General features: G+C 37.6%; 1 protein-coding gene and 1 pseudogene across 1 annotated transcript in view; both read right to left on the bottom strand.

The window, feature by feature from the left end:
- The window catches only part of LOC107677829 (putative ATP-dependent RNA helicase TDRD12), a 23,000-nt gene extending 10,627 nt beyond the window's left edge, over nt 1-12,373 (bottom strand). Inside the window, exons 1-22 of the mRNA XM_016472865.1 lie at nt 12,301-12,373; nt 11,942-12,036; nt 11,474-11,520; nt 10,924-11,088; nt 9,980-10,116; nt 8,925-9,044; nt 8,789-8,844; nt 8,625-8,710; nt 8,264-8,489; nt 7,171-7,289; nt 7,010-7,095; nt 6,786-6,831; nt 6,554-6,633; nt 6,309-6,389; nt 6,121-6,181; nt 5,922-6,029; nt 3,712-3,897; nt 2,680-2,833; nt 2,447-2,574; nt 2,171-2,362; nt 1,963-2,091; nt 1,578-1,695 (exon numbers count right to left, since the gene is read on the bottom strand). Of these exons, the coding sequence (XP_016328351.1) occupies nt 1,578-1,695; nt 1,963-2,091; nt 2,171-2,362; nt 2,447-2,574; nt 2,680-2,833; nt 3,712-3,897; nt 5,922-6,029; nt 6,121-6,181; nt 6,309-6,389; nt 6,554-6,633; nt 6,786-6,831; nt 7,010-7,095; nt 7,171-7,289; nt 8,264-8,489; nt 8,625-8,710; nt 8,789-8,844; nt 8,925-9,044; nt 9,980-10,116; nt 10,924-11,088; nt 11,474-11,520; nt 11,942-11,945 (2,329 nt within the window). The 5' untranslated portion in view covers nt 11,946-12,036; nt 12,301-12,373. The remainder of the gene's footprint in view (nt 1-1,577; nt 1,696-1,962; nt 2,092-2,170; nt 2,363-2,446; nt 2,575-2,679; nt 2,834-3,711; nt 3,898-5,921; nt 6,030-6,120; nt 6,182-6,308; nt 6,390-6,553; nt 6,634-6,785; nt 6,832-7,009; nt 7,096-7,170; nt 7,290-8,263; nt 8,490-8,624; nt 8,711-8,788; nt 8,845-8,924; nt 9,045-9,979; nt 10,117-10,923; nt 11,089-11,473; nt 11,521-11,941; nt 12,037-12,300) is intronic.
- Nucleotides 12,374-16,303: 3,930 nt separating this feature from the next.
- On the bottom strand, nt 16,304-17,788 carry LOC107677827 (5-hydroxyisourate hydrolase-like; annotated as a pseudogene).
- Between the last annotated feature and the right edge of the window lie 65 nt (nt 17,789-17,853).

Below are 17,853 nucleotides of genomic sequence, written 5' to 3'. Positions count from 1 at the left end.
TTTGCTCCCTCAGATTCCAGATTTTCAAATAGTTGTATCTCGGCCAAATATTGTCCTATCATAACAATATCATACCATACATCAATGGAAAGTGTATTTATTCAGCTTTCAGATGATGTATAACTCTCAATTTAAAAAAATTGACCCTTATGACTGGTTTTGTGGTCATATATAGTAATTATCGCGACAGGCCTACAGGCAACAACGTATTAAAGGGGTCATAGGATGCCCATTTTCCACAAGTTGATATGATTCTTTGGGGTCTTAATGAAAAGTCTGTAACATAGTTTGGCTAAAAAAAATTTCAATGGTAGTGTAAAAAACACATTTACTGCCAACACACATTTCAGTTCAAACAACTTGTAAAAGTGCATGTAGCATTATATGACCCCTTTAAGAATCTACACAGAACGTTCTCCAAGGATTATGTTTAAAGGCCCCCTGTAGTCAAATATTTTATCCCTTAAACCTTATCTTTGATCATCAAAATGACATATTTAATCACATGACACAATGACTTGGCACATGGTTTGTCTAAAAGCATATTAAAAACACCACATAGACCAATAAACAACATAAAAAACTTGATTTTCACTTTAAGTATCTTTATAACCTAAACAAACCTTCCCAGAATTTGCAAACTAATTTTTTTTAAACAACCTATTAAAAACATATTCTGAATGTTCTCTAATGATTATTTTTAGGTTTTATTTTTAAAACCATGAACTAACCTTTCCAGAACAATACATGGAGTTTTTTTGTGTGATAATTAATTATTTGTAATAAGTTACTTCAAAAACGTACATATAAAATTTGGGTTAGGTTATTTTGTGTTAATGATAAATAGACTACCTGTTTATTTTTAATAATTAAATACTTTTTTTTTTGTTATGAGATTCATGGCTTATGTTTACCAAACAATAAATAAAGAATAAAGCTTATATACACTAATTATTGACATATGTGACCCTGGAGCACAAAACTAGTCATAAGGGTCAATTTTTCGGAATTGAGATTTATACATCATATGAAAGCTGAATAAATAAGCTTTCCATTGATGTATGGTTTGTTATGATAGGACAATATTTGGTCAAGATACAACTATTTGAAAATCTGGAATCTGAGGGTGCAAAAAAATCAAAATATTGAGAAAATCTGCTTTAAAGTTGTCCAAATGAAGTTCTTAGCAATGCATATTACTAATCAAAAATTAAGTTAATATATTTACAGTAAGAAATTTACAAAATATCTTCATGGAACATGATCTTTACTTAATATCCTAATGATTTTTGGCAAAAAAGAAAAATCAATAATTTTGACCCATACAATGTATTTTTGGTTATTGCTACAAATATACCCCAGCGACTTAAGACTGGTTTTGTGCTCCAGGGTCACATATAGAAGATAAAGAATAACAGAGGTTAAGGGAACGTTCTCCAAACCTAAAACTTTATTTTGGCTAACCAACAAAATGTCTGCTCTGGGCACTAAAATTATTACCTGGAAAGAAACAAATAACTTAAAAACAGACAAACCTTAAAACATTTAGTTTGACAGCTGACATTACGAATACTTACCCAGAATAACTTGCGTTCCATGGCCAATGTCTTTTCTCCACTGATCAATGACAAAGTCAAACTGATCCGTCACATCTTCATGAGCTTTCAGTGTGAACACGGCAGTGTTGACCACAGCCTGAATGACAGATGTACATTACAGTAAAATCCATCAGAAGCGGAGGCCAATCAGCATTAAGACATTAGTGGTTCAAAATACTGCCATAATCTCAACTAGCAAACATTTTAACTACCAGTAGAAAATGGACAACCTCTCGTGAAATCATTCTGTAATGTTAAGCATGACAGAGAAATTTAGATCATCACCACAGAGGGATGATTAAATTCTTAAATCTGATTGGTGGATCACTACTCATCCTTCACTGTGATTGGTGGAATTCCATACCTTATACACATGCTCGGTCTCCTCAGCGGAGTTGGTAATGATGAGGGTTTTCTGGGGTTTGGGCGGGTGGAAGTCCAGCGATCCGAGCAGAACGGAGATCTTATCGCAGTCCAGACACAGCTGAACCCTCTGAATGTGAAACACAGACTGGATGTCAGAGCTCAGTAGAGGGCGGTAGAGAAATAATGGAGAGTTTATGAAGACTGACCTGATGTACCCTGCCGTACAGAGCTGCCTCCTCCATCACGGTTATGATGATGGAGGGGTAAATCATGTGCTCTCTGACCAAAGCCTCTATCCCAGCGCTCCAGCGGCTGCCCACTGCGATGATCTGCCTGGGGCACGAGGACCTCTCCTCTCCAGAGACCACCTTCTGGAAGTGCTTCAGGATAACTGACATCTTCACAGAGAGGTAAAGCACAAAAACACTGGTCAAAACTCATTTGAGTATGTATCAACTGCTAAAAATGTGCTCTCGTGTCACCTGCTCAGGTGCTTGTGAATAAAGGACATCAGCCTCATCCAGCACTAGGTGACACAGTCTCAGGAACAGGAAGCACTGAGCATCCAGCAGCCTCATCATTGTAAACGGCGTTGTCACCAGCAACTGACCTTTATTAACATCACAAAGACAGACACGGCAAGCTTTGGTTTTGGTCCAGATTCGAATGAAACTCTCCACAATCGACATCTCTTCTACTGCAGATAAAAACGTACAGTTCCTCTGGATCTTGAACTTTTTGGGCTCTTCCTGGTCCACACCCAGCAGCACACTGGTGGGATGGAGGTTGTAAGTTGCTTTACTGTCCTCCAGGAGCTCCAGCACCATCTGAACTTTCTCCCAGCCCGGACATAGGATCACTGCTATGGGCTGCAGACAGAGAGACACTCAAGATGTAGCAGCAAAACTGGGATTAGATCATTAAAAGTAAGGTGGAGGTGGAGCTGCACCATATCAGAGACGATCTATGAACTTTTGTGCATATACAGTACGCTTATTCAAACTTATTTTCTTCCCAAACCATATTAAGAAAAAATTAAAACCCTCATTTTGGCATCATTCAATGTTATTTGTTTGGATCACCCAAGACTGATGGTGGAGCCCATTAAGCCCACAGGTGGAGCTGTGGCTCACCGAGCCCAAATATGAAGCTGCACCAAAGGGACCAGTAATCCCAGAATGAATCCCAGAATGCCATAGATTTTCTACTCTTGTGCATATGTATGGGCTTTTCCAAATATTGTAGACCAAAAAAAGTGGTTTGAGTGACTAAATAAGATGCATTGGCCACTTTTAACGTGCATTTAGTGAAGTTTTAACTTGTACTTAGATCACCCAAGACTGATGGTAGAGGGAGCTGCACCATATGGCCCACTAAGCTCAAAGGTGGAGCACCATCGGCAGATGGAGCCCAGAATGAAGCTGCACCACAGGGCCCACCAGAACCAAACATGGAGCTGCACCATGGGGCCCACTGAGCTCAGCAGTGGAGCTGTACCATATGAGAGATGTTCTATGAAGTTTTCTGCATATATAAACATACTATACCATCACTTTCTTCAAGGCATATAGAAAAAAAATGTAATTCTTATTTTGGCATCAATGTTGTACAAATGTACTGTGTATTTAGTGCAGTGTCCACTTGTGATTGGATCACCCAAGACTGACTGTAAGATCAGGTTGCCACGGTGACTATTTGACGTGCAACTGTATTCTTCTCTTATCTATAACAGAGCAGTGAATCTCACCCCGGTGCGAGCAGCGAGACTGGAGACGACAGAAACCGTCTGTAACAGCATCAGCAGAGGAGGAATGTAGGACAGAGGACTGTCACCGCAGTGTGACACCAGTACCGTATCAAAACCGCGTGCCACAGCGGGCCAGCAGTAACTCTCTGCTACATTCGGTCCATTATACTTCCTCCACAACAGGAACTAAAACATAAAAACATAACCTAGTGAACTCAAACAGGTAAATTATCTTATATTAAAATCATTACAGCTGTGCAGTTACAGTAATATTGGCACCCTTGGTAAATATGAGCAAAGATGGCTGTGAAAATAAATCTGCATTGTTAAACACAAAAATTCTAACCTTTCATTGAAGTAAAACAATTGAAAGTGGGGAGAAAACCTCATGATGAAATAAATGTTTTTCTCCAATGCATGTTGGCCACAATAATTGGCACCCAGTCAATTCTTATGAGTAAAATATCTCTATATAGTATATTCCCATTCATATTTAAAAAAAATTAGCACACCAGTGTGACCTAGGAGAATGAAATTGTCCAGCCATGACTTCCTGTTCCACAGGATTATAGATATGAGGAACACAAAGGAACCCAAATTCCCTTAATCATCCATCACAAGGAGTAAAACCAAAGAATATAGTTCTGTCATGACAACTCTCGGAGGGATTGGCATGGTAATGTACATGACAATGTTAATGTATTTGGTCTTGGCGGAATAGATCTGCTACGCTGCTGCTGCGGCAGAGCAAGTACCGAGACTTGCTACTGCCAATACATCCACAACATGCTGCTGTGAGCATGTAAGAAATACTGCTGCTGCATATATAACATACATGAAATAACCCCATATAGCATACATTAATCACCTCGTAGCAGATCTATACAGGTGGAGCTGGGGAAGGTGGAGGGTTTCTGAAGCAAGCTGCAACTGCTACGGCTATCACTAGTCATATATTTGAATGTTGAGCAGCGAGCTCATTGGCTACCGATACAGGAGAGAACCAATCAGTTCTGATGTGCAGAACAAGATTGTTGAGCTTCACAAAATAGAAAGTGGCTGTAAGAAAAGAGCTAAAGCATTGAAAATCCCCATTTCCACCATCAGGGCAATAATTAAGAGGTTCCAATCAACTAAAGATGTTACAAGGATCACAGCTGGAGAATTGTATAGATTAGTTGAGTCTTGGGGTCAGAAAGCCTAAAAAATATAGCAAACAGCACCTACATCACCACATGTTGTTCGGGGGGGTTTCAAGAAAAATTCTCCTCACTCATCCAAAAACAAACTCCAGCAAATTCAGCTGTCAGACATGACTGGAACTTCAAATGGCACTGGCTTCTATGGTCAGATGAAACTAAAAAAAAAAAGAGCTTTTAGGCAGCACCCCATGCCCACGTGGTTAAATATACTGCTGGATCTTTAATGTTGTGGGCCTGTTTTTTCTGCCGAAGGTCCTGGACATCTTGTTCAGATGCATGGCATCATGGATTCTATCAAATACCAACAGATACAAAATCTAAACCTGACTGCCTCTGTTAGAAATCTTATAATGGACTGTGGTTGGATCTTCCATCAGGACAATAATCTAAAACAAACATCAAAATCAACACAAAAATGTGTCACTGAGCACAAAATGAAGCTTTTTCCATGGCTGTCCCAGTCCTCTGACCTGAACCCTATGGAAAATGAGTGTAGTGAACTGAAGAGAAGGAGCTGTGAATCTGAAGGATCTGGAGAGTTACTGTATGAAGGAATGGTCTCTGATCTCTCATCAGGTGTTCTCCAAACTCTTCAGGCATTATAGGAGAAAACTCAAGAGCTGTTCTCTTGGGAAAAGGATGTTGCAATAATTGGGTGCCAATAATTGTGGCCAACATGAACTAGAGAAAGCATTTATTTCACAATGAAATTCCCCCCCACCACTTTCATTTGCTTTGCTTCAATGACAGGTTTTGTGAACCTGACAATGAACAATGCAGATTTATTTTTATTGCCACCTTTGCTCATATTTACCAAAGGGCGCCAATATTAGTGAAGGGCACTGTATACCTCACATTCTTCCATTTTTGTACACTCACAGTAGGAAGTTAATTAAGTTGGACTCACTTCCCATAACACTTTGCAGTAGAAATGGGTCAAATCATGCAAAATGCAAAATAATGCAGTGAATGTTCTAATATGAACATTATTAAGGGATGCTGATTGACCTTTCTGAATTTCTCACTGATGGGTGCACGTGTCAGGTTACTGCAGGGTTCAACACGAAGGGCGGCGTGCACTAAAACTCCTGAGTGACCCGGGTCACAGCGTACAACCTGTGAAACCAAACAAGCGAGATCAAATACCAGAATACATATAAGATCTAAGAAATTATCAAATACAGAAAACAAACAACGAGGCTCTTACTTTGGCATCAAGAGACTCTTGGGCTGGATTGAGTGGATCAGGGTTCAGAAACTGCATAAGTCTGTCCACAGTTAAATTTTTAAAAAAAAAAGGTGAAAAAGATGAAGTAAATTAGATTAAATGAATATGACTGACAGATGTTTTAGCCCCAAGGGGCAATTGAAGTTTAGAGGTAATGTAAAACCTACCTAGAAGAGGTCAGTTGATCTTCAAGACTGGGCTCTTGTGAGGGAGCTGCCACTTTCTGCTCTTCTGAGGAGTCGCTCGCACTTTGAAGACACACAAACACAAGCAAAACCATATTTTGACATGAAATAGGTGGGTTGCAGAATGACTAATTGGTCTCATGTAGGCCCTGTATCATCAGGCTGGCTTCAGATTCACTTGACGCCAATCAGACACGCTCATGTTCGCAAAAACTCTCTGGTCCTACCATGATGAACTTGCAGCTGGTGTTGAAGCGATGCTGTTATTGTCCGTTTGATCAGGACTGTGCTGCTGCTCTTCAAAAGACTGAAAATATTAAAATCTGTTTCATTTCACAGTAACTAATTTTCTATTCGTTATTCACTCATGTACCAACTACTTCAATTTCAGAAGATAAAAAAAATAAATAAACATACTTAGTTACAAAACAAAATTTTAACAGACACATCAGTACTTACTTGAGGAATCTGCTTTGAATGTGAAAGTGTGTTAAACTTCATGTATCTGTGAAAAAAAAAAAAAAAGTACTTTATTCCTTAACGTTGCATTATTTACTGAACTACATTATTGGCAAGTAAACACAATTACTTTGTATATTTCAGTTTGTATTGACACCTGACTTATTATATTCGAGTTATGAGCTATTAAGTCAGGAGGGACGAGGTTCTGGTGGAAATCTTACTGAGGCTTGTGTATATTAGTCTGAGCACAACGTTCATCTGTGAAGATGTCAGTGGCCTCGGCTCTGATACGCCATCCTCTGCCAATCTGAATCAAACCACAGAACTAAGTTTAACTGGCAGACACACGCACACCGCCATGCCACTGTAAACGCACACTTACAGTATCCGTTCCAGCATTGCGGGCCAGTTTAGAGACTCGAGGGTTAACCTGAGATAGCATGTCTGCTTCCTCGGACAACTGTGGTTTCTGCCTCTCCAGATGAGAAACGTCTTCTGTTTCTGAATGAGAAACAAAGTAAATTTAATGCGATTAGTTATTTCAAAAAAAAAAAAAAAATGCAATTAAAGTTTTAATCTGCCAAAATAATGGAATATCTCTGAATATCATCGCATTGCTCAGCAAATACTAATATGTGATATAGTTGGCGTATTTTGTAATTCAATTACAATTTATGTACAGCAACTAGGACTAGACCAACTATATAATTTTACATATATAAAATACACAAATATTAAAGAAAACAGTCAGACAAAACGATGGCGGAAGATTTAGTTTCGAAACGAAATGCAAAAGCGCCAATTTTTTTGGCAATACGTTTGGCAATACTTTCGATTTTGAAAAGCCGGTTGTCTTTTCCCGTTTATCCAAGGTGATTTGGGAAGTTTTTTTAAAACATTGATTTCTCATTTATTTTGTTCTAGAGTGTTTGCAGATTTTTTACTTAATTTTAAATTTGTGTAATTTATTTTATTTTATTTGACATCAAGGTGTATATGCCGTGCCTCCAAGCTTTCTTATTTGTTTTGCTAATAAACGTTCTATGTTTCTTATTTATTTGGTTCCACAGTGTTTGCTGATTTTCAGTTTTGTATACCTATTTAAACTTTGTGTAAGGTATTTATTATTTTATATTAGGCATAGCCTATAGCATGGTGTATTTTTATTAGTTTGGTTACTAAAAGTTCTACAATTAATATTCAGGCTAAGTGAGTTTGACGTATTTTATTGTTGCTTGAATTGAATTCAAGCAATTGATGCCAAATTGCCAATTATTTGAAAGTGAAAGTAAAATGCGCACGGCACTTTTACAAGCTATTTAAAAGCGAGGGAAAGAGGGAAAACTCAAACGAATTTCCTCACCGACACAACCCTAACACACAGACACATTAAAATGATATTAACCCCTACAATAATTGATGTTCACATTATTTTGTCCAACCCTTGTATATCTTTATTCATTCATTAGCATGACCTGTCCGAGGATCATCTTTCTGCTCTTTTCTGGTGAGAATGGAGAATGGTGGAGGTTTGACAGGACAGCATCCTTTCATTTCTAAGAGCTGGTGAGGGCTGGAGTAGATGTCCCATGCCAGGCTGATAGGAGCACGATCTCCATTCCGGTTCCCTTCCAGCGCACTGGACTCCTCTTTCAGAAAACAGGCAAACTTCTTCACCACGAGCTCATGGTTCACACACAGCTACACAAAGACAGTGATTTGCCACATAACATTTAACCTAAAACACCTGCAGTCAATCTCACTTGTTCAAAATCCTGTTCGGGACAACTTTGTGTTTTGAGAATGGAAAAAGAATGTAATGTGAACATATTTTACCTTCGTATTATTAATAGTCAAGTAGAGCTCAATGGCAGAGCAGCCTGCTTGCGTTTCACACAGAACGGCTTCAACCAGAGTCGACACTAAAAACAAGCAGAGCCTCGAAAATCACTAAACACTCACAGGAAACATGAGCTGGAATAACTAAAGCCCACTTTTACCTTGTAATAGATTGTGCAGGTATTTTGTGGCAGAGCTGTCCCATGTTGAAGATGGACTGAGATAGAGAAACATACAAACAGCGGCTCAGAATGCATGCAGTGATGCCAAAAGCTTTCTTCAGGAGAAATTACTTACACAAGCTCTGCTGTGTTTTCGGAGACGGGCACCTGAAGCGTCATCGGACGAATTCCTGCCAGTTTAAAGCACCTCACTCTGAAAGGAAGCTGCAGGAACTTCTCGAGAGGAGTTCGCACACTGAGAGGAAATTCATTTATGGATTATGAAGAGTACAGATCGAAACTCTCGATAAACCTAAGTACTAATGTAATGTTGACACTAGGGCTGTCAAAATGGCTGAAAAACTAAATTCGAATTTTGTACTTAAATATGATCAAAATTCGAATTATATTCGAATTTAAAATGCATAATTTCAGTTATGGGGAAGAATGGCTTTTGGCTTCTCTTCTGAGGCCACAAGAGGGCGCATCGAGCAAAATAGTACTAATGCACGTTTATTCACAGCATAAGATAGCGACTATCTGTGAAAAAAAAGTGCATAATGTTTAAAAACCAATTATAATTAATTAAGTTACTTAAACAACTATAAACAAAACAGCTTCACGCGTGTATGCATAGTTTAATACAAAGGACTGAAAGCCAATGTGGAATGGGGAAAAACCACCATAACGTCTTTTAGACATGTTTTTTCAAAGTTAAACTTGCATTAATTTTACATGGCTTTCTAAACACGCGGCTCTTCTGTGCGAGACGCGAGTGCAACGGTGATAGATGTCCCTCTAGAAAATGCATGAAATGTGTGTTCTGTGTGAACGGCTTGGTTTCAGTTTTGACGTAAACAAGATCTTCTCCGCACTGATGTTCTCTTTTCCCGCAATATTTTTAATGAACAACGCAGCAGCGCCGCATCTAGTGGCTTCAACTTCAACAGGCTAACAAAAACATTATAATGCAACGACACTTGCATCGTCATCGCATCTCGTGCGCCACTGATAAAGCTGCGTCCTTAACGCACACTTAAAATTGGATTTTTTTCGAATGTGGATTTTTATTTTAAATTCGACGAATATTCGAAATTCAAATTTTTTTTTGACAGCCCTAGTGGACATCCTGTGGAGGAAGTTCTGTGTCAGCTGTGCTTTATCAGATATGAACTACAAAACATCTCGTACTCCTCTGCTCCGACGATGATTCGATCTCCGTGATCTACTAACAAGCACCAGGCCTGCATGTCCACCATCCCCTGAAAGACAGACTCAACCACAGCTCGACACCAACTCTTCAGAGCCAGACTGAACACCACACACACCTGAGTGAGGAGACAGGAAAACTTACAGCACCAATCATCTGAAAGCATTATTCAAACCATAAAATCAAATATACTCTCTCGAAACACAATTTTAAATGAACATCAACATTTTAGTGGGATATTTATATAAATGCAAATTTTAGGTGACATAAATGGTTATCTTTTTTAAGTTTTACTTGGTTTTAATCAACCGTTTTCCTTCACTGCTTGATTTTAAGTCAGTATGTTCATTTAAGAAGAAAGCGTGAAAAGACTAGCATGTCACAACACGGGACAAATCAATCTCTTACAAGTATCGCAGCTTACAAGCATGTCAACTACCCAAATATTACACATAAAAAGTTATTATTTTTATTTTTAATATATATACATGTTCTGATATCATGCTCTGACCCTTTAAGACTTGCACTCTATTTGGATTCGAAAACGGTAAAACTCAACTGTTTAACTCTAGGGGAGTTGGCAAATGAGCCTAATTTCAAAAATAGTGGAGTGTTCCTTTAAGTGAGATTTGTCATAGCACTTGCGTATCATTGCACTTTTGTTGATTTTGATTGCTTCTATTGTCCTCATTTGTAAGTCGCTTTGGATAAAAGCGTCTGCTAAATGACTAAATGTAAATTAGGGTTGTGCCGATTTTAGTCTTACGCTGGAGCTGGTTCACTTTCCGGCAATGAAACTATGTAAATAAATAATTAAATTAGCACGATAATATTGTGTATCGGTGATCTCACAGGCTGAGGATAGGTCGATATGAAAATTGAGCATATCGCTCAACACTAATGTAAATGTAATGATATGACATACCAGCCCTTCCTTCAGTTCAGCAGGCTTTAGTTTCTGGACGTCCAGGTCGACCTCGTGGTAGAAGAGGTTCATTTTCACTCTCAGGCTCTCATATTCCTCTGGACTGTCCGGCTGAATGCCTGATCCTTTCAGAACTCGAGCCCACAGGCATCCCGGATCTTCAATCTGACACAAGGCAGAGTGTGTGCGTGTTAGGTACATTTTATGAAGTGGTCACTGGAGTAGACTGAATATTTATTAAATATTTGCTATAAAAGCTCTTCTGTCAGCTTGTTGTGTTTTAATTAGCATATGCTGTATACACACACACACACACACACACACACACACACAAAAGATACAAAGGAAGATAGCTTTCAATATGTCTATGAAGGCATATAGAAATAAAAATAAAAAAATAGATAAAAAATGACAAAAACCGAATCACTTTAAATTCAAACTAAACTATTTTAAAAACTAAACAAAATAATAAATAACAGTATTTTAACAATGCTAAAATAATGCTGTTTGCTTCATATATGATAGAAACCGCTGTCATGTAGTGCTTTACCTTCATTATTTGTATTTCTAACATTTCTTCAATTTCCACAGCAAAGCCTACAAACGAGTGAATAAGAATAAGATAAAATGCATTAAAAAGCTCATACAATATTAATCACAAGACATCAACACGACGGCAAATGTAGTCAGTGTGAAATAGTATGTGTGCATCTCATGAAAAGTGTAAGTTAGGGTTTTATTAAGATGCTCTGAGCGACTTAAACTGGGTCATAAAAGAAATCACCTCACAGTTCAAAACATTCTGCAATTACTCCTAGTTGATGTAAAAAATATGACAGACAATTATATAATAATCCTACATGAAATTACTCCTGCAAGAGCAATACAGTTAGTGAATGTAGGGGCGAACTTATGTTTCTACAAAGAAGACAATTACTGTAAATAAACTTGTTGTTGTTGTTGTTTCAAATGGCAGTCAAATTTGTATTATTTGTTGACATATATGACATCAGATCACCCATCAAAATGGTCCAGATGAAGCTCTCTCACATTCGGGTTCAACCAGGACGAGACAATTTGCTGAATCACGCAAATTAGGAGTATTTAAGAAACCTGTTGGGAAAAAAAAGTCAACAGTTAAAGTGAAATCACACTCCCACAGGGTTTGCTGTTGCTATTTAAAAATGTCCAACGCCTCCGTTACTACTAATAACATGATGAACTAGCAAGAACTAGCAACAATGACAAGCTGTGTCGTTCCTGAGAGGCTAACGGAGCAACAAGGAGGCAGTATGATTGTATTTATACAACAGTTAATAACAAATAAACAAGCTAATATGGATTAATTTACATTTTAGACACAATATTGGCAATTACTTTGTTTTGCCACCGCAACGCCGAGCTGCACTTGAACCCGTTCCTGAAAGTCTTCAATGATTCGTTGTTTTTGAACAAAACGGTTGAATGACTGATTCAATTACTCGTTCGGGCAATTTGAACAAAACGGTTGAATGAGTGATTCAATGACTCGTTCGGCCGTTTGAACGAATCGGTTGAATGAACGATTGACTGTCACAAGACAGTCGTTTGTTTCCACCTAACTTACCGGAGTAAAAACATCAAAACCAGTGAAACGGCCAAGTTTGACCAATCAGATGACTGTTTTTAATGTTTAATAGTTTTTATCCATATATAACTGCAGGAGGACCAAAACAACACAACAGCACATTCGCAGTAACGTTAGTTAACGGAAGATAACGTTACAGGTGAGACTTGTAAAGCGCTGGCCTAAGTTATATTGGATGTATTTGGAAAGTTTGTGAGTTTAAAGGGATAGTTCACCCAAAAAATGAAAATTCTGTCATCATTTACTCACCCTCATGTCGTTCCAAACCTGTATGAGTTGCTTTCTTATGTTGAACACAAAAGATATTTTGAAGATTGCTGGTAATCAAACAGTTGGTGGTTGCCATTGACTTCCATAGTATTTTTTTTCCTACTATGGAAGTCAATGGCAACCACCAACTGTTTGATTACCAGCAATCTTCAAAATATCTTCTTTTGTGTTCAACATAAGAAAGCAACTTTTGGGTGAACTATCCCTTTAAGCCATTCCTTTTAAGCAGTTGGTGTTACAGGCAACTAAAAACGTTATTTTTGCCTGCTAGTGCTTCTTAAAGACATGGAAGTCGTTAAATGCGTTAATTAATGACGTTAATAGCGTTCGTGTGGTGTCAAATACATGATCATGTATGCATAAAATACGAAAAAGATTCTTACCCCCCCCTTTTTTTTTTAATTATTATTATTTTTTTAGCTTTTTGGCGAGTTACAGACCAACATTAAAGGTGCATACCGCCACCTACTATATTGGAGTGTGTAAAATCATGGCTTCTGATCTCATTTTATATTCTTCTAATAAGACCAGATTCGTGCCTTAACAACTTCCCTTTGAGAATGATCTATTCCTAAAATGTCGTTAATATCCCATTTTCTTCCTAATTTGATGATACATTCATATTTTCCTCATATTTCCTACAGTTTAATATGTAAAATAGAGTTGTAAAATACATATGTAAATACATAAAATACTGATCTGGAAAGCATCTGCTGTGTACAAACATCTGGAAGATGTCAGTTTTACACACATTCTAAATCATAAACATCTTAAAGACATCTAATAAACATCTATTTGGCATCTAGGAAACGTCCAATAGACACATTGCAGATGAGTAAACACTAAAAAATACGTCTTGCAGATGTAAATGCATTGCAGACGTCAAATAGACGTCTCCGTGATGCACGTGTGCTATGATCAAAACTTTGTAATGTCATTATATGTTCAAATTGAATCTGTGCTATGCTCTGTTTGTTTCTTATATATTTTGTATTGATATTGTTTGTATGTTCCTTTTTTTCTGCAATAAAAAAGTGCAGCAAATATAAATCACACATATCTTCTTTAAAACAATGAGTTGGTTGTTTAGCCTTAACTATGTTTGCGTAAAATATGAAATATTTGGGAAAGTGCATTGTCCAGTCTATCAAAATGCACTTTTATATTGTTGTAACCATTCGTCTAGTCATTAGAAGCAGGCATAGCTGTTTGATATTATTTTATTAGGCCTACAAATCAAATTGTCCGTGTGTATTGTGTTAAATGTCATATTTACTAATATAATGAACAATACAAAATATCTTTACACATTAAAGTTCTAGTCCACGTCAGCTTTGAGGTTAATCTAAATGCTAGTGTGCTCCTTCTAGCAGATACATTATTTAAATTTTACAACCTTTTTGTCCAAACAATCAGCAAAGCCCCTTTTAGCTAGAAGCATTTTATTAATCAAATATTCCATATATAGTACAATTATCACAATTAGTACAATTACTAGTGGATTGTGTTTATCCTGGTTTTAGATTTTCTTTTTAACATTCCAAATTAATTATATACATGCATGCATATATTGTGCAGGTCTTGGCATGACATTGCTGATGTTTAATTTGAATGTATTTGGCAAGCATCATGCTGAAATAATACTCATAATTATAATCAGACATCAAAACATAATCTTTCTGTTTGTTTTAATGGTGAGGCTAAAACGGCATTCTAGAGTCAGGTAGAAAAAGACAATTTTCTCTTTCAGATAAAGATTTCGTATGAAGGCAGAACTGAAAACACTCTGTTTTTCTTACTATATATACAGTATATATTACAAAGGCCATTTGAATTTATAGCACTGCAAAGGTACGTTACAGTAATTTTGGAAAATTTAGACAAATCGTCTTCAAACATTTTCATCTTCTTGGTTCTTAATAGTGTGTTATCTTATTGAGCATCAAATTAATGTTTGCAGGCAATGAATGTTTGTAATAATCACATATAATTCCCTCAATTTTTATAAGTGTCAAAGTTGAATCTGAAAATCATACAGTATATAGCCACTGCTGGGAAGAATTAACTTTCTAATTAACAGTGAGCAGCTTCACTGCAACAAGAGACAATCAAGAGTCACTGATCATTAAAGGTGGGGTAAGTAATTTCTGGTAGCCAATGTTGATATTTGAAATCACCAAAACAAACACGCCCCTACCCCAAAAGGGTCTTGCCCCTATTTTGATAGCTCCGCCCCACACATATGTACGCAACCCAGGCAACGATTAGTTCTGTGAAACAAAGCAAAACCAATGTTACACCGTGTCTACACAGGACACGAGCGGCGCGGCGCAACAAATCTTTTTTATCCACCATCTCTATCTTTCTGTCGCTCGGCTCGGCTAATGTCTGTCCCCTGCACTGAAAGCTCTCTCCTCCGCATCACGAGTAGACATGCCCCTTATTGCTGATTGGCTACAAGTTTGTTTTGCTATTCGGCCCGAATCAGTTTTCTAAAGTGTTTTTGAAAAATTACATACCCTACCTTTAAGGAAAACAATACTAAGAACCAAGGTTATGCAAACTTTTGTACAGATTAATTTGTTTAAATTCAATTCAATCATGACAACTCTCATAAGATTTTAGCATGGTGATAGATATGACAGTGTTAATGTATTTGGTCTTGGCGGAACACTGCTGCACAAATAGCATATAAAATAACCCGTAGCAGATCTATACAGGTGGAGCTGGGGAAGGTGGAGGGTTTCAGAGAACTCTGAAAGCGCGCTGCAGGAATCTCTAGTGAATGCTAGCCAGCCAGATAAATGCAAGGCAGCAAGCTCATTGGCTGCATATGCAGCATGAACCAATCAGCTTGTGCCAAGTCGTTTAACTCTCTGAATATCATCAGTTACGTTAACACCCCGTCAGAATGCGCCATCTAGAGTTTCATGACTGAACTATATATTATTGGCTTGTGGAATATGTTTAAATAACTAATGTAACTTTTACGTCTCTCTACGACCAACCAGTGTTCAGTTGTCTGTGACTGAGGATAAGCTGGTATTAGATTTAACCCTTGAGAAGTGAGTATTTGTGTTGTGTGCTGAACCATGAATCATGTTTTGAAATTTGCATAAATAAATATGTGGGGCAATATTTCCCCAATAACTGCGTTCATTTGTTTCTTGTGGTTTATAAATGTATTCCTGTATGCAAACTGTGGAAGGTTAGGTAATTCTGTTATTAGTTTGTCTGGGTTACACAAAATACACCAAATAATGTTCTTTTTAGCAGCATCATATCACCCCTTTAAGATAAATCAAGAATATTTAAAAATGTATTTGAGAAAGCTTGACAAATATAGAATTAAATAAAAGGATTTTTAAATTTTTTTTAAAGTATTTTAAGAACTTTGTGACAGTTGTAAAAATCCTAAGTTTTTGATCATTCTAAAAAATAATGAACATACAGCAGCATGACAGCATTCAGAAAATTGTGCTGGGGTGTCGTTTTAAGTTGAAAGCTGCTGCTTGAGGAGATTTCTTGGACTCATCACAATCATGAAACATTTTTTGAGAAAGTCTTGACATGCAAACACTGTTTGGTGAGTCCAGTGTTTCTGTTTCGTTGGCTGCTCACTAGCTCCCTCTGTAGGTGCTGTATGAGTATCTGCTGACCAGCAGTGGCACATGAAAGCTCTGATCAGCATCACTAACAGTGAAGAGAGGTCAGTGACATTACTATCATGTCTGATATTCAGACTGCGTAAATACAATCTCTCCTACATCAGCTCGCTACTATTCTTTCTTACAAACCTCAACATATGGGTAAAAGCTGGACTGTTCCAAACTCCCAGTACTGGTCCGTCTCAAAGCGGATCTTGTACATTCCCGGAGTGAAGCCATCGCTGGTTATTAGTCCTTCCTCAATTGTGTTCCTGAAATAATCAATGGCACAGTATTTAACATAATAGCACATTTCCAGGGTTTCAATTATAAACCTCTTAAAATTTGACCCAAAATTTGGACGGTAGGTAACAGTTTTCGGAATGACAACAGAAACAATAACGTACTTTTGTTTAATCATTATTAATTGCATGACTGTTCAGTGGCTGTTTTAAATTAGATTAAAAATAAAAAATAAATCTCTCATTGGTTGGCCAAACAGATAGTCCTGCCCCAAACTCACATCATTACGATACGATACGATACGATATACTTTATTGTCCCCTTAGGGGACATTTTTCTTGGGCTTAGTGTATGCTGCATATACACATATAAATAAGCACATAAATCACATATGAAGCATACTAAACGGGGGCAAAGCATGCAGACAGTATATCAAAAGTCACAGTGCACAACAGATCAACCGCTACTACACAACTTCCTGACCCATAAAACCAGCAATAAATAAGAATAAAATAATGTAAGACACATTATTGATCATTGGTTGAGTCAGTGTTTCTTTGTCAGGCTGGTCGAGATGTTTAAAAACATCCAAAAATGACACACTTCAGCTTTGATCAATAACTGTGTACCCAGCCGATAGTTATGAGGCTCCAGATGGCCATGCGGGGGTCCAGGCGATGTAGACTGAGGGCCACTCTTGCCGCTGGGACCCAGTCCCCGGTGTTCAGCACGTGTGTAGTGATGGGACTGCTGCTTTTCACTGAAGGACCCATAGCTGTAAACCTTAAAACACATAGAGAAATAATCATTTTAAAGAGAGGTATCCTCAAAAAAAGTGGCCCCATCTGATTCTTTCAAGTCAGAAAGTATTAATTCACTAAAGGATTATTCAAAACCCCTCAAAAACAATACTAGTCGATAAAAAAAAAAAATACAGACACCTGACAACATTAATTTTAAACTTGTACAATGAACACCAACTTCTAACTAAACTATTGAAAGGGTGTGTAAGAGAAGATGTTAAGGTCTTACCTGTTAAGAATCCAGTGTCCTCTGGCTGTGCTCCGTTTGATCCGGACTCGCTGTTTGATTAGTTTCAATGAGTTCATCAACAAAACAAACCAGCGTAAGCACACAGATGCT

This window comes from Sinocyclocheilus anshuiensis, unplaced genomic scaffold (genome assembly GCF_001515605.1).
Source record: "Sinocyclocheilus anshuiensis isolate Anshui unplaced genomic scaffold, SAMN03320099.WGS_v1.1 scaffold1310, whole genome shotgun sequence".
In the NCBI taxonomy this organism is placed as follows: domain Eukaryota; kingdom Metazoa; phylum Chordata; class Actinopteri; order Cypriniformes; family Cyprinidae; genus Sinocyclocheilus; species Sinocyclocheilus anshuiensis.
This window is presented reverse-complemented; position numbering and strand designations above follow the sequence as displayed.